The sequence below is a fragment of the Tachypleus tridentatus genome, chromosome 9 (assembly GCF_004210375.1).
Source record: "Tachypleus tridentatus isolate NWPU-2018 chromosome 9, ASM421037v1, whole genome shotgun sequence".
Taxonomy (NCBI): domain Eukaryota; kingdom Metazoa; phylum Arthropoda; class Merostomata; order Xiphosura; family Limulidae; genus Tachypleus; species Tachypleus tridentatus.
In genome coordinates this window covers 17,219,198-17,241,980 of record NC_134833.1, presented here as the reverse complement: position 1 = coordinate 17,241,980, position 22,783 = coordinate 17,219,198, and the positions used below count along the sequence as shown (strand labels likewise).

The 22,783-nt window shown below is 35.5% G+C and overlaps 1 protein-coding gene across 1 annotated transcript in view; it reads left to right on the top strand.

Annotated features, from left to right (window-relative positions):
- The window catches only part of LOC143224788 (uncharacterized), a 53,046-nt gene extending 35,512 nt beyond the window's left edge, over positions 1-17,534 (top strand). Inside the window, exon 3 of the mRNA XM_076453093.1 lies at positions 17,388-17,534. Coding sequence (XP_076309208.1) covers positions 17,388-17,394 — 7 coding nt within the window. The 3' untranslated portion in view covers positions 17,395-17,534. The remainder of the gene's footprint in view (positions 1-17,387) is intronic.
- Positions 17,535-22,783: the final 5,249 nt, after the last annotated feature.

Below are 22,783 nucleotides of genomic sequence, written 5' to 3'. Positions count from 1 at the left end.
TATATATGTGTGTAGTCTCCCTTCATACATTTTCTGCACAGTGTTGTATATTTATGTATATATGTGTGTAGTCTTCCTTCATACATTTCTGCACAGTGCTGTATATTTATGTATATATGTGTGTGTAGTCTCCCTTCATACATTTCTGCACAGTGCTGTATATCTATGTATATATATGTGTGTAGTCTCCCTTCATACATTTCTGCACAGTGCTGTATATTTATGTATATATGTGTGTGTAGTCTCCCTTCATACATTTCTGCACAGTGCTGTATATTTATGTATATATGTGTGTAGTTTTCCTTCATACATTTCTGCACAGTGCTGTATATTTATGTATATATATGTGTGTGTAGTCTCCTTCATACATTTCTGCACAGTGTTGCTGTATTTATGTATATATATATGTGTGTAGTTTTCCTTCATACATTTCTGCACAGTGCTGTATATTTATGTATATATATGTGTGTGTAGTCCCCTTCATACATTTCTGCACAGTGCTGTATATTTATGTATATATGTGTGTGTGGTCTCCTTCATACATTTCTGCACAGTGCTGTATATTTTATGTATATATGTGTGTAGTCTCCTTCATACATTTCTGCACAGTGCTTGTATATTTTATGTATATATATGTGTGTAGTTTTCCTTCATACATTTCTGCACAGTGCTGTATATTTATGTATATATATGTGTGTGTAGTCCTTCATACATTTCTGCACAGTGCTGTATATATTTATGTATATATGTGTGTGTGGTCCCTTCATACATTTCTGCACAGTGCTGTATATTTATGTATATATGTGTAGTAGTCCCTTCATACATTTCTGCACAGTGTTGTATATTTATGTATATATGTGTGTAGTCTCCCTTCATACATTTCTGCACAGTGTTGTATATTTATGTATATATGTAAAGGTAGTCTCTCCTTCATACATTTCTGCACAGTGCTGTATATTTATGTATATGTGTGTGTAGTCTTCCTTCATACATTTCTGCACAGTGCTGTATATTTATGTATATATATGTGTGTAGTCCTCCTTCATACATTTCTGCCCAGTGCTGTATATTTATGTATATATATGTGTGTAGTCTCCTTCATACATTTCTGCACAGTGCTGTATATTTATGTATATATGTGTGTGTAGTCTCCTTCTTACATTTCTGCACAGTGCTGTATATTTATGTATATATGTGTGTAGTCTCCTTCATACATTTCTGCACAGTGCTGTATATTTATGTATATAAGTGTGTGTAGTCTCCCTTCATACATTTCTGCACAGTGCTGTATATTTATGTATATATGTGTGTAGTCTCCCTTCATACATTTCTGCACAGTGCTGTATATTTATGTATATATGTGTGTGTAGTCTTCCTTCATACATTTCTGCACAGTGCTGTATATTTATGTATATATGTGTGTGTAGTCTCCCTTCATACATTTCTGCACAGTGCTGTATATCTATGTATATATATGTGTGTAGTCTCCCTTCATACATTTCTGCACAGTGCTGTATATTTATGTATATATGTGTGTGTAGTCTCCCTTCATACATTTCTGCACAGTGCTGTATATTTATGTATATATGTGTGTAGTTTTCCTTCATACATTTCTGCACAGTGCTGTATATTTATGTATATATATGTGTGTGTAGTCTCCCTTCATACATTTCTGCACAGTGCTGTATATTTATGTATATATATATGTGTGTAGTTTTCCTTCATACATTTCTGCACAGTGCTGTATATTTATGTATATATATGTGTGTGTAGTCTCCCTTCATACATTTCTGCACAGTGCTGTATATTTATGTATATATGTGTGTGTGGTCTCCCTTCATACATTTCTGCACAGTGCTGTATATTTATGTATATATGTGTGTGTAGTCTCCCTTCATACATTTCTGCACAGTGCTGTATATTTATGTATATATATATGTGTGTAGTTTTCCTTCATACATTTCTGCACAGTGCTGTATATTTATGTATATATATGTGTGTAGTCTCCCTTCATACATTTCTGCACAGTGCTGTATATTTATGTATATATGTGTGTAGTCTCCCTTCATACATTTCTGCACAGTGCTGTATATTTATGTATATATGTGTGTGTAGTCTCCCTTCATACATTTCTGCACAGTGCTGTATATTTATGTATATATGTGTGTAGTCTCCCTTCATACATTTCTGCACAGTGCTGTATATTTATGTATATATGTGTGTGTAGTCTTCCTTCATACATTTCTGCACAGTGCTGTATATTTATGTATATATGTGTGTAGTCTCCCTTCATACATTTCTGCACAGTGCTGTATATTTATGTATATATGTGTGTGTGGTCTCCCTTCATACATTTCTGCACAGTGCTGTATATTGATGTATATATGTGTGTAGTCTTCCTTCATACATTTCTGCACAGTGCTGTATATTTATGTATATATGTGTGTGTAGTCTTCCTTCATACATTTCTGCACAGTGCTGTATATTTATGTATATATGTGTGTGTAGTCTTCCTTCATACATTTCTGCACAGTGCTGTATATTTATGTATATATGTGTGTGTAGTCTCTCCTTCATACATTTCTGCACAGTGCTGTATATTTATGTATATATGTGTGTGTAGTCTCCTTCATACATTTCTGCACAGTGCTGTATATTTATGTATATATGTGTGTAGTCTCCTTCATACATTTCTGCACAGTGCTGTATATTTATGTATATATGTGTGTAGTCTTCCTTCATACATTTCTGCACAGTGCTGTATATTTATGTATATATGTGTGTAGTCTCCTTCATACATTTCTGCACAGTGCTGTATATTTATGTATATATATGTGTGTAGTCCCTTCATACATTTCTGCACAGTGCTGTATATTTATGTATATATATGTGTGTAGTCTCTCCTTCATACATTTCTGCACAGTGCTGTATATTTATGTATATATGTGTGTAGTCCCTTCATACATTTCTGCACAGTGTTGTATATTTATGTATATATGTGTGTAGTCTCCTTCATACATTTCTGCACAGTGCTGTATATTTATGTATATATGTGTGTGTAGTCTCCTTCATACATTTCTGCACAGTGCTGTATATATTTATGTATATATGTGTGTGTAGTCTCCTTCATACATTTCTGCACAGTGCTGTATATTTATGTATATATGTGTGTGTAGTCTTCCTTCATACATTTCTGCACAGTGCTGTATATTTATGTATATATGTGTGTGTAGTCTTCCTTCATACATTTCTGCACAGTGCTGTATATTTATGTATATATGTGTGTAGTCTCCCTTCATACATTTCTGCACAGTGCTGTATATTTATGTATATATGTGTGTGTAGTCTTCCTTCATACATTTCTGCACAGTGCTGTATATTTATGTATATATGTGTGTAGTCTCCCTTCATACATTTCTGCACAGTGCTGTATATTTATGTATATATGTGTGTGTAGTCTCCCTTCATACATTTCTGCACAGTGCTGTATATTTATGTATATATATGTGTGTAGTCTTCCTTCATACATTTCTGCACAGTGCTGTATATTTATGTATATATATGTGTGTAGTGTTCCTTCATACATTTCTGCACAGTGCTGTATATTTATGTATATATGTGTGTGTAGTCTTCCTTCATACATTTCTGCACAGTGCTGTATAGTTGTCAATGATAATACGTATATTGATTTCAGTAAATTTGCAAATATCGACACTTTCTTTTTTAATCTGTAACTCTGGTAAAAATAACAACATGTTCTTCATTGGTTTTAGCTTTATAACTATTATTTCTTGATATTAGGTTACTATAGTGGTATTTTTCACGTGCACACGTAATAGCAAAATAGGTATAATAGCTGTCATTTCACTTTTGAACTAATTCGGTTTTTATCATTCTTAAATATCTCTGGTAACTTGTTCTGTAATTTCAAATATAAACAAAATTGTGACTTGTGACTAGAGTTGGGAGTGGCTTAGATTTATATGGCTAGCCCTAGTCTAAAGGGAGAGAGAGGGCGAGGTTTTGAGACATGAACTAACTATTTTTTAATATAGACAAAAAAATTAAAAATATATCATTAGATATAGTTCGTAATGTTTTAACTTGTTTCAAAACGTTGGTCTGAGTTTACTAGGAGAACTGAAAAGTTAAACAGATACACTGTGAAAACGTATTAATTGTCTTTGTTTATAATTAATCCAGACATGGCCAGGTGGGTTAAGGCGCTTGACTCGTAATCTAAGAGTCGCGGGTTCGTATCTCTATCGCACCAAACATGCTAGCTTTTTCAGCCGTGGGAGCGTTATAATGTTACAGTCAATCCCACTGTTCGTTGGTAAAAGAGTAGCCTAAGAGTTGGCGGTGGGTGGTAATGAGAAGCTGTCTTCCCTATAGCCTTGCGCTGCTAAATTAGGGACGACCAGCGCAGAAAGCCCTCGTGTAGCTTTGCACAAGATTCGAAAACAAACAAACATTGTTTAAAATTAAGCACAAACCTACATTATGGGCTACCTGTGTTTGCCCACCACGAGTATGAATATCTAGTTTGTAGCGTTTTAAGTCCGCGAACACACCGTAGTGCTACTGGTGGGCTTATAAATGTCCTCACTTATTCTTTAAACTATGAGCTAACAGTAGATAAATTTTTACGTCTCTGATGTTTCTATAAATTCATTTTGAATCTTTACTAAAAGAACTTGAACCACGTCTTGAACTGATCGATTGTTTTGGAATTAAGCCCAAAGCTACACAAAGGGATATCTGTGCTCTGCCTAATACTGGCATCGCTATTTGAAAGCAATAAATAATTACAAAAACTTAACATGGAAATATGTAACGGCTTTTAAAACTATAATCGATAGTAATAATGAGGTTGTAGACACTGTTGTAAACATATATAGTATTTATTCTAATAAAACGAATCGTTTTCGACTGGTATAAAAAGTACCATATTCAACTAGTAAACGATGCTTTAATGGCTTCAAAGATCTTCCGTTAGTTACGAAGAATAATCAACTCAAAATAGCCCTACAACCTTTGCAAGAGTTTGTTTAGTAGCTGTGCATAGATTTTGGCGAAGTATATCCAGCCATTTTTGCTGTAGGCTTCAGTGCTTGAATGGCTTGGAAATGTAAACTTGGACAGTAGTGACGAAAAAGATTAATAAAATCTCCCCTTCTCTTCCAAGAATCAACATAAAAAAGTTCTGTGACCTGTGCAGTGCTTTTTTAATCGTTTTCCTCAGGTTTGAATAAAATATTCAGAGGGGTTTTTTTGTATGCTTATGAAACAATAATATGATGAAAAAAATAGATGAATTTTGTCTAGTGACCTGAAAATCAATTTTTGTTGATATTATAAATATTTTTAGCAGCCATATCCATTACAATAGAAGGTATTCGGTGTTTTTTTACAAGAACAAAGCTGTTGTTTTAAGATAGTTTTTCCCATATGTTATATTATAATTTTTGTGAAATTCCTGGGCGATCCCTATTACGAACCACAGTTATCGTTCTGAAATTATAAAAACAATTAAACTGATTTTAAATGTATAGTTTTATAATATTACTTTAGTCTCTTGTCATTTCACTGCTTTTCAGATTAATTTGTTACACTTTCAACAACAGTCCCAGACTGATATTATTGCCAATTGTTCCGGCCCGGTAGGGCTAGGTGGGTTAAGGCGTTCCACTCGTAATCTGAGGGTCGCGGGTTCGAATCCTCATCGCAACAAACATGCTTGCCCTTTTCAGCCGAGGGGGCGTTATAATGTGAAGGTCAATCCCAGTATTCGTTGGTAAAAGTGCAGCCCAAGAGTTGGCAGTGGGTGTTGATGACTAGTTGCCTTCCCTCTAGTCTTACACTACTAAATTAGGAACAGCTAGCGCAGATAGTCCTTAAGTATTAGGTTGAGGAATAATTCGTGAGCGTTTTTAAGTAATTTCATTCAAGCATTACATGCAAGACTATACAATACTTCAATGCATGAACACATTACACCCAAAACATTTATTATGATACTTTATTTCATGTAATACCTAGGTATATAGTATGCATTGTTTTAAACGAAATTGCAAGAAATTAAATCCGAAAATGGTGTCGAAAATGCTCGATTTTGTCCACTTGACATTCCATTTAATGAGCTGAAAATGAAAGCAAAATTAAAGACATATGAAAATCAAACACACCATCTATTAGAGCAAAAAATTATCTACCAAATGACATGAAATATTTTGCTAAAGCGTTTCATTTATGAACATATTTTTTTAACTTGAAAAAACGCTCACGAATTATTCCTCAATCCAATATCTTTGCGCGAAATTTAAAACAAACAAACTGTACTGCCAATGTGGCACCGATGAAAGATCACGTTTTTCTTTTTATTAAACACCGCCAACTCTTGGGCTACTCTTTTACCAACGAATAGTGGGATTGACCGTTACATTAAAACGTCCCCACGGCTGAAAGGGCGAGCATGTTTGGTGCGAGGGGAATTCGAACCCGCGATCCTCGGATTACGAGTCGAATGCCTTAACCACCGGATAATTCCAAATGCGCAGACCATCCATGTGATACACGTGTATTAACACTCGCATGTTTAAAAGTGTAACCTTCTGGACACTTTGGTTATTATTGTTTGTTTATATTAACTTTAATCACAAGGTGTTTCAGAAGCACGGAATATTTGTGTTTAAGGAGTGAATTAGCTGTTGATAAACAATGAAATATCATTTATTTATTTAATTGTGTCTCAAAATAACCAGTTCATTCCGCCTTGAACTCTGTTCATGTCACGCGATTTGTATCATTAAGTGACTGGTATAGCAAAAGTTAACCCCGCCCAAGTACTGAAATTTCTCACGCTCGTATGTTGCAATTGTAATCTGAAGATATCGATTTTTGTTCTGCTGAAAAACTCTTTATATAACTTTGACAATGGTTAATGGCTTCAGAGTCAATGGAAGAGCTTAATTTTATCTTCCTACTTTATCCTGAAGTGATTAAAAATATCTGTGAAACTCAGATGTTGAAATGTTGTAATGTTTTTAAATGTTGTTTTTTTTCCCGAAAGTACCAAGTTATGAAATTATAAAGAAAAAATTCAGGGAGAATTTGTTGGAAGGTTTTTCTGCTACAAGGGGGATGTCATGTGTAATCTAATGAGTAAAGAAGCCCATTACTGAGAGTAGGCAAAGCTTGTGAACACGTTCTTTATTTTCGACTGTAGGTGCGTTATAATAATAACAGTCAATACCGTTTTTTTCCATTCAATGCTATACAAAGTTCTGACGGTAGCACGAGAAACTGACAGGCTGCCTTCGCTCTAATAAATGGTTCAAATTTAGGCTTTCGGTTTGGGTTGAATTTCGCGGAAAGCTGCTCGAGGGCTATCTGCGCTAGCCGTCCCTAATTTAGCAGCGTAAGACTAAAAGGAAGGCAGCTAGTCATCACCACCCACCGCCAACTCTTGGGCTACTCTTTTACTAATGGATATGGCGATTGGCCGTAACATTATAACGCCCCCACGACTGAAAGGGCGAGCATGTTTGGCGTGACGTGGATTCGAACCCGCGACCCTCGGATTACGGGTCGAATTCCTTAACCACCTAGTCATGTTGGGCCTCAAATTTAGGGACGACTATACTTTATACACGACCCTTAGGGACTTCTGACGTAGCAGTTTATTTCGCGTATCAGAGGTTGAAAAATCCGAACCAACGCGAGAAAATACCAATATGTTTTTGAAATTACAACCGAAAGGTTGTATCAGTAGTTAATTAAACCATGAATGGAAACTGTTGTTAGAACAACTTTAACACTAATACGAATTTTTTTTTTAGTCGTCGCAAAATAGTTAAAAAAATTCTGTTGGGGATTGTACATACGTTTTTTGAATTTCACACAGAGCTATTGTAGAGATATAGACACTAGTTACCCCTGAGTTCTAAAGTGATAGACTAGAGGGAAAATAGCTATTCAATACCACTCACTACGAATTAATGGGGTACTCTTGTTAGACCGAAGAGGTGGATTTGACTATCACTCTCATAACGCATCCACAGCCTCATGGTGTGGCGAGTGATTTGGGGGTATTAAAAGAACGCGAATCACGAAACCTTAACTCTACCGTCTCTAACTATTAAACTAAATCTAACTCTACCGTCTCTAACTATTAAACTAAATCTAACTCTACCGTCTCTAACTATTAAACTAAATCTATCTTTAGATATTAAGAAACTAAATTAAAAATACTAAAGATTAGTTTATTTCGCGGAGACTTATGAAGTGAGCTAAGAAACGTTAAGTTTGGGAAGCAAACTTTTATCGAACATATTGGACAAACCTATAGAAAGGCTATCTGTCCTTGCTGTCTTTAATTTCGAACCATTATACTGTTATTATACTTGCACTATATTTTCGCTGTCATTTTGTCTCATAAATATCAAATAATGACAACACAAGTACTTCAGACTTAGTCGAACATTTGATGAATATTGTCCATACTTTAATTGCTTCTTGTAATACTTTTGAACACAGTTGATTTCACTTATTTTAATATTACTTTATAGAAATAGTAAGTTTTGTCTATTGCGTGTCCTGATTTGCATTGTCCATGAATATTTACTTGTAAGCACGTGCTTATAAACGTGTACTTCACTGAAACTGATTTCATGTAAATCTTCCATTCAAAATTCTACATATTTAACACACATGGACAACTCTGTTGCACAATCACCGTCTCAGATCGATCCACACCACAAAATGAAATAAAGTTGTGTTAAACAAAGTGAACAATAAAGAAAACTGTGTTAAACAAAGTCAACAATAAAGAAAACTGTGTTAAACAAAGTCAACAATAAAGAAAACTGCGTTAAACAAAGTCAACAATAAAGAAAACTGTGTTAAACAAAGTCAACAATAAAGAAAACTGTGTTAAACAAAGTCAACAATAAAGAAAACTGTGTTAAACAAAGTCAATAATAAAGAAAACTGTGTTCACACAAAGTCAACAATAAAGAAAGCTGTGTTCACACAAAGTCAACAATAAAGAAAGCTGTGTTCACACATAGTCAACAATAAAGAAAACTGTGTTAAACAAAGTCAACAATAAAGAAAACTGTGTTAAACAAAGGCAACAATAAAGAAAACTGTGATAAAGAAAGTAAAAACAAAAGAAAGTTATGTTAAAAATAAACTAAAACTAAATATATCTGTATTATTAAATGGAACCAAAACTGGTAATATTTATTTTTACACTAGTGTATAGTTCGTCAAAAATAACGGGACAACTACTACTACCCCATAATATATCCTAACCTCACATTTCGGAGTTAACTGAAATAAATACATTTTGCGAAATCATGCTTGACCAACAAGGCGGTAGTAAAGTGCAGTCGAGACAATAAAACGTCGGTAAACTAAGGTAAGTCGTGAAATAATTATTGGTAAATATCAGTTAGTTTCACAATTTTTAATATATAAAAAAGCCAATTCGTTTTGGTAACACTCCGTTCCAACAATGGCTTTTGTGTCATATCGCTCAGCAACATAAGTTTTCTTTGTTTCTTTTGAATTTCTGCGGACTTACATTGTTAGAAAACGGGTTTTGATACCCCTGGTGAGAAGAACACAAATAGCCCTTTGTGTAGCAATGTGTTTTTTAGCAAACATTATTGTTTTTTTAAAATATAATAGGCCTAACCGTAATGAGTTATGAGAATTGTTATTGTAATTATGCTTCCTCAGCTTGTCTCAGACGTACACTCCAAAAACAATAGATATTAAAATTATTTGCTATTACAACAGTTTACTCTTCCTGAAAAAAGAAAGACACGTTATTTATTATCGCCCTCAATAATGTTCTTGGAAACTCCTCGGAAAATACTTTGTCTATCTTCAAACAATCAGCGTACGTGTGTTTCTGGTTGACACTGTAAAAAATCCTTTATGATTTGCTAGCGTGTTAAGACATGAGATTTGTATCTGACCTTTGTCTTAGAACAAAGGTTACAGTTCATTTTAATATCACAAAGTTTATTTTGATATTTTCCTTTGTTTAACGCTTGGCTGTTTTACAACATAAACAGTTTGTTTGGTTTTGAATTTCGCGCAAAGCTACGTGAGGGCTATCTGCGCTAGCTGTTCCTAATTATACAGTGTAAGACTAGGATAAGGCAGCTAGTTATCACCACTCACCGCCAACTCTTGGACTACTCTTTTACCAACGACTAGAGTGATTAACCGTCACATTATAATGCCCCCAAGGGTAAAAGGGCAAGCATACTTTGTGTGACGGGGATTCGAACCCGAAACCCTTAGATTACGAGTCGAGTGCCTTGACAACCTGGCCATGCCGGGCCCAACTTCTTCGTTACGATTATTTGTCCATTAAGTTGGCAAAGCGTGCCCTAGTTTTAAGTGAATCGGGATTCTATGGTGTCGTGTTCGATACCTAATACCAAATATGTTTCACACTTTCGGTGTTGTTGCATAATAAAAGTGAGAAGTAATTTCGACACCTTGTAAAGAGTAGCCATTTCAGGCGGAATGTACTGTCAACTATATGTCTTTCTCCTGGATTGTAGTTCAACATTTTGGAGAGATATACATTAATCCCAGGGGATCACCTGACCATTTAGTGTACTGTACGCCCATATCAAGTGTCTTTTGGGTGAACAGGCGAGTGTGTATTTTTTTTTTATAACAAAGCCACATCAGACTATATCTGCTAAGTCCACCGAGAGGAATCGAACCCCTGATTTCAGCGTTGTAAATCCATATACTTACCGCTGTACCATCGGGACGTGTGAACTCACGAAGTTTCGATCATATGGCTCGAAGACGATTTTCATTAAGTGTTATTCAGGCTCGTATGTGAAAAATCCTTTAGAAAATAAAGTTTTGAACAGCATTATCGGGTCTCATAAACAGCCTATCACTAACTATCAAATAATATGAAAGTTCAATAAAATATGTTTATATGAGATTTATTAACACGCTATTAAAGAGCAATAAACATATCAACAAATCTCGTGGTATTCGTGATGATAAACAGTCGTAAAAGCTGTTCTGATAAGTTACAGCAATACAACTACAGAGCTGACGAACCACCACAAAACTAACGAGTTACTACAATAGTACTACAAAACTTGAAACGTTACTTTAATACTATTAAAGAACTAACTACTAGTACTACATTACAACTGTAGTGGTACTACATTACAACAGTAGTGGTACTACATTACAGCAGTAGTGTTACTACATTACAGTACTATTACAGAGCTGATAAATTATTTTAATTGTTTGATTATAGTTTAGATACTAGGCCTAAAATCTATGAATTTGGTTAACTAAATATATAACTTCGTTTTCATACATCAGTTTAATAAGAAACTTGTTGCTTCTGTGATTTTGCCAGAAATTTCGTCTCTAAATCAATTTAAAGGTGAAGTCAATAAGCTGTCATTTCAAAATTGTATACGATATATTTACATGAAAAACATGCTCTTCTTGTAAGTTACTATATTTCAAGTCTGAAACAGACGAACAACTGTTAGATCAATACATTAAACCAAAAATATTATTTGTTTTAAAATAACTACTTACACACGCTAAATAACATCAAAATGTTATGTTACGGTTTTCACATGACTTGTTTATTTTTATTTACCAAGTCGTTTTAAAACAACCTACTAAACAGATAATTTTAACTAATGATACAACTACGATGCTCACGGTCGCTATTAAATTAGAACTTGTTTGCTGAGACCTATATTTCAAGAGAATAACGTTTCAAAATAAACAAGTTAAAAATTGATTACACGACTTTATAATTTGTTCCGGATTTCACGTAGTTGGTATTGGGATAATACCAAGTTTCCGTAACGATTTCACATCACGTTCAATAATATCCAAGCATTTATCGTATGATTATTGAAATACTTTCTGACTCAATTGAAAATAATTTATGGTGGTCATTGTCTTTACTGAAAGATCCCCAGTGCCACAGCGTAATAATGCCTATGGACTTTCAACGCTAGAAACGGTTTCGATAACCGTGGTGGGCAGATTATTGATATCATGTTGTGTAGTTTTGTGCTTAAATTCAAATAAACTTTACTGGAGATGTTTTGATTTTTAAGGTACTACAAAACGTTAAATTATTTTCATTTTGTGTTGATTTCTTTGAAGTCAAACACAAAGCTATATAACGGAGTTCTGTGCCCTTTCCACCATGGGTATCTAAAACCGAACTCTAGAGTTGTAAGTCCGCAGGCGTATCGTTGTGCTACTGTGGGGACTAAAATTTGAATAATAAATATATCAGATTGTTAGTTAAAAATTGATCTTAAATACGCGTGTTCCAGTTTCTGCATATGCTAACGTGAGTGTTGCTCGTAGGTTGTTGCACGAAATTCATTGTGAAGTGACATAAAGTACAAAACAAAAACTTATTATTGTTAACATTTCAGGTCATTTGTCAAAATGTTCTTATTTAATATTAATTCCCCAGTTGTCTTCTAACATATTTTTTTTTATTTTGCGATATTTCAGACGTTCAGAAAGCGTTAAGTTATTTACTGGTTTTATCACTTTCTAGATGGCGCTGTTTAATACCATTCACCAATTGCGATACGAAATGGTCTCTTTTACTCAATATCCTGCGTTTCATGTCGCTACGATCCATTAATATGAGAACGACTATTCGCTGATACTATGAATACTCACATCACTGAAAAGTTTGCGTTTCAAGGTTTGATTTAACGGTAAAACGCTTTCAGTTACGATGCGCCTAACTGTTCTACGTCATCAATAAGTAATATTGATTTTTGTTTGTTCGATACGGCGCGTGAAGTACACAAGGACGGATTGAAACGTATTTTCTCATTTTGATGTATCGATTATTTGATGATTTGGGTTTCATTAATTATTTATAAAATCTTTGAGATACGAACACACGAGCCTTAAAACGTCTCAAAGGTTACTGTAAATTGTAAGTGCAACGTCAGAGTTAACCTGCGAAAGCTAAGCCTTTACAAACTATAGTGTCTAGAGTATACATTTGAAAGTTTTAGCTGACTTTACTCGATGGGATAGACCTAACCTAGTGGTTATCGTGTCAAGCTGAGGGTCAAAGGGCAGAAGTTCGCGCCGCGATGCTTCTGAATACGTTCCGCACTTTTAGAGCATTGTTTGTTTGTTTTGAATTTCGCGCAAAGCTACACGAGGGCTATCTGTGCCAGCCGTCCCTAATTTAGCAGTGTAAGACTAGAGGGAAGGCAGCTAGTCATCATCACCCACCGCCAATTCTTGGGCTACTCTTTTACCAACGAAAAGTGGGATTAACCGTCACATTATAACGCCCCACGGCTGAAAGGGCGAGCATGTTTTGCGCAAAGGGGATTCGAACCCGTACATTTATCAGGAGAAATCCGAATTTTTATTTGTACAAAAACGACTTGTTGGTTTTTACAGAATTTGGTGTGCAGAAATGTGCACCTTAGTTTTTACTTCATTTAAACCGGAAATACTATAACTTGAACGGAAATAAGATAATTGTTGTCAAACCACAAGGAAATCTGACAACAGATAGACTGTTTTCTGTGACAAATGTTGTTGGAAATCTCAGTGTATTTCCATTATAAAGTGAAGGGTTGTTTTAGTAAATATTTATGAATATAATAACACTATCTGTTGTATGTCCATGTAACTACTTCCTAGGGTATGGATAGATCTTCAACATGGAAAACATTATTGGATCTTCACATAAACTAACATGTAGGTTTATTAGGTTCGTACTGAAATAAGTGCAAATTTTCAGGTTTTTATTAGGAATTTTTTTTATGTTTTTTGCCACTATTTTTCCCCTCTTAGTGGATCTCCACCAAATTTGGCATGAAGGTTTGATGGGTCTATACGGAGATACATGAAACCTGTGGTTTCACATTTTGTATTTAGTAGTTTTTATGGGCGTGTTTTTAAAAATAAATATACGAGAAAAAATTTTCATGTTCTAAGATAACATTTTATTAATTATGAATTTGCATAAATTCTATTCAAGGAACGGTTACCCAACTAGTATATAATAATATGATAGTCAAATACGTACTTGAGAGTGTGTGTGTGTTTTGTCTGTTTTTCTTATAACAAAGCCACTTCGGGCTATCTGCTGTGTCCGCCGAGGGGAATAAAACCTCTAATTTTTTGCGTTGTGAATCCGTAGACTTACCGCTGTCCCAGTATAGGATGTATGCAAGATATTAGGCTATTTTTATACAGTGACGAGTATTTTGTCATATAGTGTTTCCACGAACTGATTTTAATTATATGAGTGTATTCAGGATACATAACTTTCAAATAATGGAAAGAGGGTTCAGACAAACTGATATCGAAAAGTTATCAAAGGAAAAAGTCTTAGAGGGGTCCTGTCCCCCTTATCTGATACGTTGAAATGTATTGTTTCTTTATGGAAAGTTCTTGACATTTTTCATTACTTTTTACCGGTCACTTTCATCTATTAATTAGTAATTATAAATAAAAACGACCAATACTTGCTTGTACAATAAGAAATCCGAATTATTAATACTTCCTGGGATAATGATAAATCCGAACCACTAATACTTTCTGGTGTTATAAGAAATCTGAATAACCAATGCAGTTTGATACAATACAGAACACAAATACCCAATGCTTTTTAAGACAACCGAAAACATGGGCATTTACATTGTAGGTTTTAAGTAAATTTAAAGAATCGTTTACGAAATTCGACCTGGCAGGGTCAGGTGGTTAGTGTGCTCGACTTGCAGTCTGACGGTTTGAATCTCCATCACACCAAACATGCTCACCCTTCCAGCCGTAGAGGCATTATAACGTATAGTCAATCCTACCATTCGTTGGTAAAAGAGTACCCCAAGAGTTGGTGGTGAGTGGTGATGACCACAGCCAATGGAACGGGCTTGGAGAAATTTAGTCTTACACTGCTAAGGTAGGGACGGCTAGCGCAGGTAACCCTTGTGTAGCTTTGCGCAAAATTCAAAAAACAAATAACACTAATGATGTTCTTATAAGTCTGTTCTGAGGTTAGTAATGTCAACATAAAGACTGCACGCTTGTTGATGTTTTAGATATGTAATCGGGTGCATTTTAGAATTGAAGGAAAACAATCAATTAACAGAAAACATCATAACATTCAGAAAACACGCAAAGTCTCGCTAATAAACAAAATAATACATTTGTTAAATACGCAAAATTATCTTTACTAACTTATTAATTTGTTGTTAAGTGCAATGGTATACAATGGACCATCTATGATGTTCTACTGGGAAGGGAAAGGAGAGCTTGTTCGCGAACAGGAATTACAGTTAGGTTTATTCTTAAACACAGTTTATTTATCCATTCCAAAGGGACTGAATCGATCTCCGAAAGACCCTTTGACTCTCAACCTCTGACCCTAAGAAAGTTTTAAATTGACCTAAAACTAAAAGCCATGGATTTTGAGCCCAGAATCAACTTGGTCTAGAGAGGGCAGATGGAAAGTTTGGTAATCATTGTTCACTGACGGACTAGAGAGGACAGATAGAAAGTTTGGTAATAATTGTTCACTGACGGACTAGAGAGGTGAGATGGAAAGTTTGGTTATCATTGTTCACTGACGGACTAGAGAGGTGAGATGGAAAGTTTGGTAATCATTGTTCACTGATGGACTAGAGAGAGCAGGTGGAAAGTTTGGTAATCATTGTTCACTGATGGACTAGAGAGGGCAGATGGAAAGTTTGATAATCATTGTTCACTGATGGACAAGAGAGGGCAGATGGAAAGTTTGGTTATCATTGTTCACTGACGGACTAGAGAGGTGAGATGGAAAGTTTGGTAATCATTGTTCACTGATGGACTAGAGAGAGCAGGTGGAAAGTTTGGTTATCATTGTTCACTGACGGACCAGAGAGGTGAGATGGAAAGTTTGGTAATCATTGTTCACTGACGAACTAGAGAGGGCAGATGGAAAGTTTGGTAATCATTGTTCACTGATGGACTAGAGAGGTGAGATGGAAAGTTTGGTAATCATTGTTCACTGACGGACTAGAGAGGGCAGATGGAAAGTTTGATAATCATTGTTCACTGATGGACTAGAGGGGAGAGATTGAAGGTTTGGTAATCATTGTTCAGTGATGGACTAGAGAGGGAGAGATGGAAGGTTTGGTAATCATTGTTCACTGATGGACTAGAGAAGGCGGATAAAAATCATTCAGACAGAAAAGACTGTATGTGCTTTGTCAAATGTGGGTATCGAAAGTCGCTTTTTATCGTTATAAGCCTCACATTATTGAAAGATGTTGCGCATCAATGCACTTTAATTCTAAATTATTTTCAAACAGTAAACAACATGTGTGAACTTCATAATATTTGTTAAAACTGAACATGTATTTCTACATTTATGACAAAACTACTAAGAATACCTGCCATCATTCCTAATTTTGAGAAACTGACCAGGGAGTGGAGAAAGCCTGTCAGCAGCACCCTATTAACCATCGCCTAAGGTAAGAGATTTCTTTCATTCTTATGACGCACCCACAACCTAAAACTTGGAATATTTTGTGGTATCGCATAAAGTGGAACTCGATTCGGTAACTCTGAAATCCAATGTTCTTCCACAAGAACAACTCGCGTCTTAAATGAAAATCATTCCCAATCTATCATTATTTCCTATAACAGCCACTAGGTTATATTCGTAAATGGGCTGTTCGTGGTCCGGAAGTTAGCGTACCCTAACTGTGAATTCGGTAACTAACGGTTCACGTCCTGCTACCTCAAAAACTCTAATTACTTCGGGACCGTGGGTGGACTATTAGAACTACGGTCGAATCTCCCTACTCATCTAGAAACTAGTTCAAGGGTTAGGGGTAGGTAATATTGACTAGTGCCATCTTTTCAATTTATAATTTCAAAAGTAGGGACATGCAGCCATTTATGTAACCTTACGCGAAACTTGTGAAGATGAGTGACGAAGACTGTGTAATATTTGTAAATAATTTAAATCGTATTTTCGAAATTAAGTTGTTTTCTTGCTAAATTTCTGAATGTCGTGTTTTTAAAGTCCAATCGATTAACTTATCGAGTATCGTTTTGTTGTAACAAAATTCTAATAACATTTTAATTAACTGATTTTGTAACATCGACTTTTCTGAATCGTCAAAATTCTGTTTTTTTTTTACGTAATCATGTTTGGACATTCTATATTAAGCTTATATGAACCTCATCGGTGATCTTAGGGTTAACATCCGAAGTAGAAAACTCGATCGTGATTCAAAGACATCCAAGTTTTCTTCGAATACGTTCCTCAACTGAATCTTACAAATTAACTATAAGCTCTTCTTTTTTCTTTACAGATTCTGACATAGGCTGACATTCCAAACTATGCTGTCCGAGTTTTATCTGGCTTGCAATATCGCAGTTTGTTTATATCAAGATGTCTTCTGGATTCGGGATTCAGCTGTTCCTGTTATTTGTTTGCCAATTGAGTTCTTAGTTTTATCAGATTTAGGAAGTCTGTTTTTCCTTTATACTTTATTACATAACCATAAAGAAACATGCATAAAAACAATCCTTGTTTGACAAAAGTTTAAAGACTACCAGAAACGAAATCCAACACGAGATTTAAAGAGAATGACATTTTAATGACTTAGTGACGTCACGAACGACAGTTCTTGTTTTTGGTAAAAGTGATTTCGCTAAAGAATATTCGAAACGTTCAAAGCTACGTTTCAAGAAGTTACCTTGTTGTTAGCACAACATTTTTCAAAACCTCGAAATCATAAATGACAAAAAGAAAAACATATAGAAGGCCATCAAGAGAGAAGAAAATTTCCAAAACGTTTGCCACTTGAAACCGTTTACCATACGAGGTATCATTAACAATAGTGTTTTACCGTGATTACATTTACCAACTGAAGTTACACGATTATATAAAAGTGACACTACAGGATGAATAATCCGCCAGAAATAAGTGCTTCCAGCCTTTCAGTTCAGGATAATGTTGACAACGACACATCAGAAGTCCTCAGGTGGTTGATGTTGAACCGGAACGAAATCAGCCAAGTATCAGAGGGAAGAGGTTCTACCCTTGGACCCCCACGTCTCCTCCGAGGAATAAGGGCACGTCAACGCCTTCGTAGCCTCGCTTTAACTTCAGCAGCTACTATATCCACCCGAAGAGAATACGTTGGAACAGACGTCTTCATTGTGATTGGACTCGGTGTTGGCTTTATTGGTACAGCGATAGCCCTCGTAGGCCTCTTGGTGCCTTTTGGAAACACTGAAGTAAGGCCTTTAATTCTGGGAATTGGCCTGGCCTTCACTGCTTTTGGCCTGATAATAGCAGGAGTTCGAATTCTTAGCTGTCGATTTTACAGAACAGACTTGTGTTGTCGCTGTTTTAACAAAATCATGAATTTTCCGCGTCAAAAGAAAGCACTCGTGCACCCGACTCCAGCGCATATCATTTGTCCTTCGACATCTAGTACTTCTAGCTCGAATAACATTAGTTTCGACCATTCATCATTTACTAAGTCTCATTCAAGTAAAACTTTAGATGCAATGCTGAAATCGTCTTTCCGTTCTACCACCAAACCAACGACCGCAAACAGAGTGAATTTCGACTCATCGATTGAAACATTTTCAGTTAAAAGTGGTACTCAAAGTTTGGTTTGGTATTCTCAATCCTCGGGACCTCTTAGAAAGTTTGAAGCAAAGCAAAATCCATCTAGTTACTTAGAGCTGAAAGGTTCTTCAACGGTAGAAACCGTAGAAATAAACTCTGATCTGTATTCAAGCTTCAGACAAAAGGCGCGATGGTCTGAGTTGAAAATACCATTTCAAAGACACTATCTAACTGCAAGCACAGAAAAAAGACTTAGTGATGGTTTGGATAAAACGAGAACAAATTCTGCTAATTTTCATGAGGACTTCAATAAGACAATTCAAGAACTAAAGATGAAATAGCCAATGATTTTTTGTTTACTTTTTATCCATATATTTTAATTTGAATATAATTCCCATGTAATTTAATACATAAATACGTAAAGGCTCATCACAAGTATCGAAACCCAATTTTTAGCGTTGCAAGTCTTTGGGCATACTGCTGAGACACGAGAGCCTATGCATTGTGACAGATAGAGCGAAATTAAGTGAAAATTAAAAAAATAAAGACGTTTTAACTATAATACAATTGCTTCTTGCTTATCTGTAATTGGCCCGATATGGCCAAGTGGGTTTAGGCGTTCGACTCGTAATTTGAGAGTCACGAGTTCGAATCTCCGTCGCACCAAACATGCTCTCCATTTCAGCCGTGGGGGCGTTATAATGTTACGGTCAATCCCACTATTCGTTGCTAAAAGAGTAGCCCAAGAGTTGGTGGTAGGTGGTTATGACTAGCTGCCTTCCCTCTAGTCTTACACTGCTAAATTAGGGACGGCTGGCGCAGATAGCTCTCGTGTAGCTTTACGCGAGATTTGAAAAACAAACAAAACATTTATCTGCAATAGAACAAAGCAAAGGACAAGTAAAAACAAAAAGTTGGTTATCGTGTTTATTATGTACTCACACACAGGGCCATCGGTGCTCTGCCCAACACGGGTATCCAAACATGGTTTCTAGAGTACAAGCCCACAGACATACCACTATGCAATTGGGAAACAAGTAGAAATAACAATCAAACACATGAACATTTAATAAAAGGCTTGGAGAAACAAAATAAATCTTAAAGTCAATAACATTGAGAAAAATAATTTATCACTTATATACTTGCGAGTATACTGATGTATGGCTATTTTATTACATCGAATTTCTTGACCAGAATAAAATTAATATTTATCATAATTAGTGTACTCTGTTGTATTAAGTTTAATACGCCCTCTCTGTTTCGAATCAATAACTATACCATATTTGCTGAGGCTAGAATTTGACTTGAAATATCCATTTCTTTCCGTCTTACCACATTTATCACAGCAAATAAATTTGTTCGAAATAATATCGGAAGCAAAAATCCAATACAAACACACATGAGACATTTGATGAAACACAATGCATCTTACTTACAAGATTGGAACGTTTCGGAACACAATACATCTTACAAGATTGGAACGTTTCGGAACACAATGCATCTTACAAGATTGGAACGTTTCGGAACACAATACATCTTACTTACAAGATTGGAACGTTTCGGAACACAATACCTCTTACTTACAAGATTGGAACGTTTCGGAACACAATACATCTTACTTACAAGATTGGAATGTTTCGGAATACGCTAATTCCATCTTCAGCGAAATCTGAAAATAATGTTATTAAGGTGATTATTAACTAAACGTATTATACGATAATCATTAGTTTACATAGTTATTAAGACAATTATTTTATTTTACACGAATAAATCACCCTTCTATATAAACACGTGTTAAATAATGGCCACCTGATTGAACTTCAAACGGAGATTACATGTAATTTTCTAAACAACAAATTCCAACCACCAACTAATGTGCACACCGTTCCCAAATTTTCCGTTATAATTTCATTTCCCTTTATAGGCTCACATTTCTTACAAATTAAGAAAAAAAAAACTCTGTTCTTTAACAAAAACGTTTTACCTCAAATTTAGCTTAGAATAATATATAGACTTCTCCATATTAAACACTTATTTCAATACAAAGATTAAATCTCTAGAATTTTACATTCATGGCTCGTGTATATAAAGACAAATATACGTGCAGCGACTCTAAAGTCACGTACATTGGCCAAACAAATTGCCACTTAAAAACCAGTCTGTGAACATTTTGTAGTATCTAAACAAAACCGACCGTCCACTACTTAACAAGCCCGTCATGGCCACTTGGCGAAGGCACTCGAGTCGTAATCCGAGGGTTGAGGGTTTGAATCCCAGTCACACCAAACATGCTCGCCCTTTCAGCCGTGTGGGCGTTATAATGTTACGGTCAATCCCACTATTCATTGATAAAAGAGTAGCCTGAGAATCGGCTCAGGGTGGTGGCGACTAGCTATCTTCCCTCTTGCTGCTAAATTAGGAACGGCTAGCGCAGAGAGCCCTCGTGTAGCTTTGTGCGAAATTCAAAAATAAATCACTACTTAACTATAGCCATCCATCCTATAGTTCAATTATTTTTATCTAGGGGTCGAAATGTTTCATTTAATAATTTATCTATCATTACCGCAGGATCTTGTTTGTTTGTTTGTTTGTTTTGAATTTCGCACAAAGCTACAAGAGGGCTATCTGTGCTAGCCGTCCCTAATTTAGCAGTGTAAGACAAGAGGGAAGGCGGCTAGTCATCACCACCCACCGCCAACTCTTGGGCTACTCTTTTACCAACGAATAGTGGAATTGAGCGTCACATTATAACGCCCCCACGGCTGAAAGGGCGAGCATGTTTGGCGCGATGGGGATGTGAACCTGCGACCCTCAGATTACGAGTTGCACGCCTTAACACGCTTGGCCATGCTGCAGGATCTACAGAACTTGAAAATTCCTGTTTCGTATCCTTCCGTTTACCACTTTTCGTAATAACTAAGTTGGCCAGTGATTACGAAATTATGGTTTTTAGTTCATAACCGTCTTTTTATGACTATTTTCAGATTTCGCTGAAGATAGAATGATTGTTTTCTGAAACTTCCGAACCTTGTAAATAAAATGTTTTGCGTTTCATTTCCATTATTAAACTTCGGTTTCCCCATCATTAATCCGTTACACATAAGAACGTATTGCACATCGAAATCTGAGAGTAATTATTTTCCTTCAAACATAAAATTATGAAACCAGCAGATAATGTAAATTCTATCTTACTTTCGGTTACAATGATCACTCTCATTGTATCAAGAATTCAAACATTTCGAAGCTAGTTACTTTACTTGTAGTTAAGCACAAAGCTGCACAATGGGCTGATTAGGGTGTTTAAATCACGGGTATCGCAACCAGGTTTTAATATATAAGCCTTCAGACTTTCCGCTGTGCCACTAAGGGAGATCAAGAAAAATACATTATATATAAAATTAAGTCCGATTTAAAGCTACGTGGTGTAAAGAGTGGGATTAGTTATGTGATTTCTGCTTTAATACCGGAGGAGTTTTTCTTACAATTATAATTTGCTATTGGCTATTCATTTGATTTCATTACGAACATGATTCGAGGTTCGGTTAAATATTCTACTTGATTTTATGTTTACTAGTTGAACTAATTATTAAAGAACGTATTAAAGATACGAATAAGTTAATAAAATAAGTATTATTAACATGCTTAAAAATATTAATTGTAAAAAGTTATTCTAACTTTGTGCTTAAAAACAAACAAACAAAAACAAGTTTAGACCAAGCAAATAGTGCAATTTTTTTTAAGTTTTGGTTTTATCAATCCAGCTAGCGAAAATAAAGTTAGATATGGGTACAACAACGAAGTATTTTTTCTCTTTTTTCAAACTCTAATTTTGTCACACTACAGTGGATTTAATTTTAATAACACTTTGTTTTCTCCTGTTCGTTCGGTAAAACGTTTTCTTTTCTGCGTCTCGTTGTTCTAGACACACACAAAATGTTGCCCAGTGGGTCTTTATGAAGTTAGAACGTAAAGGTTCGAGGTTTAATCCCTACTGGCGGCAGATTACAACAAGACGTCGTTAAATTTTTAGTCTATCGTACTAACTATTAAGCGTCAGTGGTAATAACTTTTGGTCTGTTTTGTTATGAATTTCGTGCAAAGCTAAACGAGGGCTATCTGCGCTCG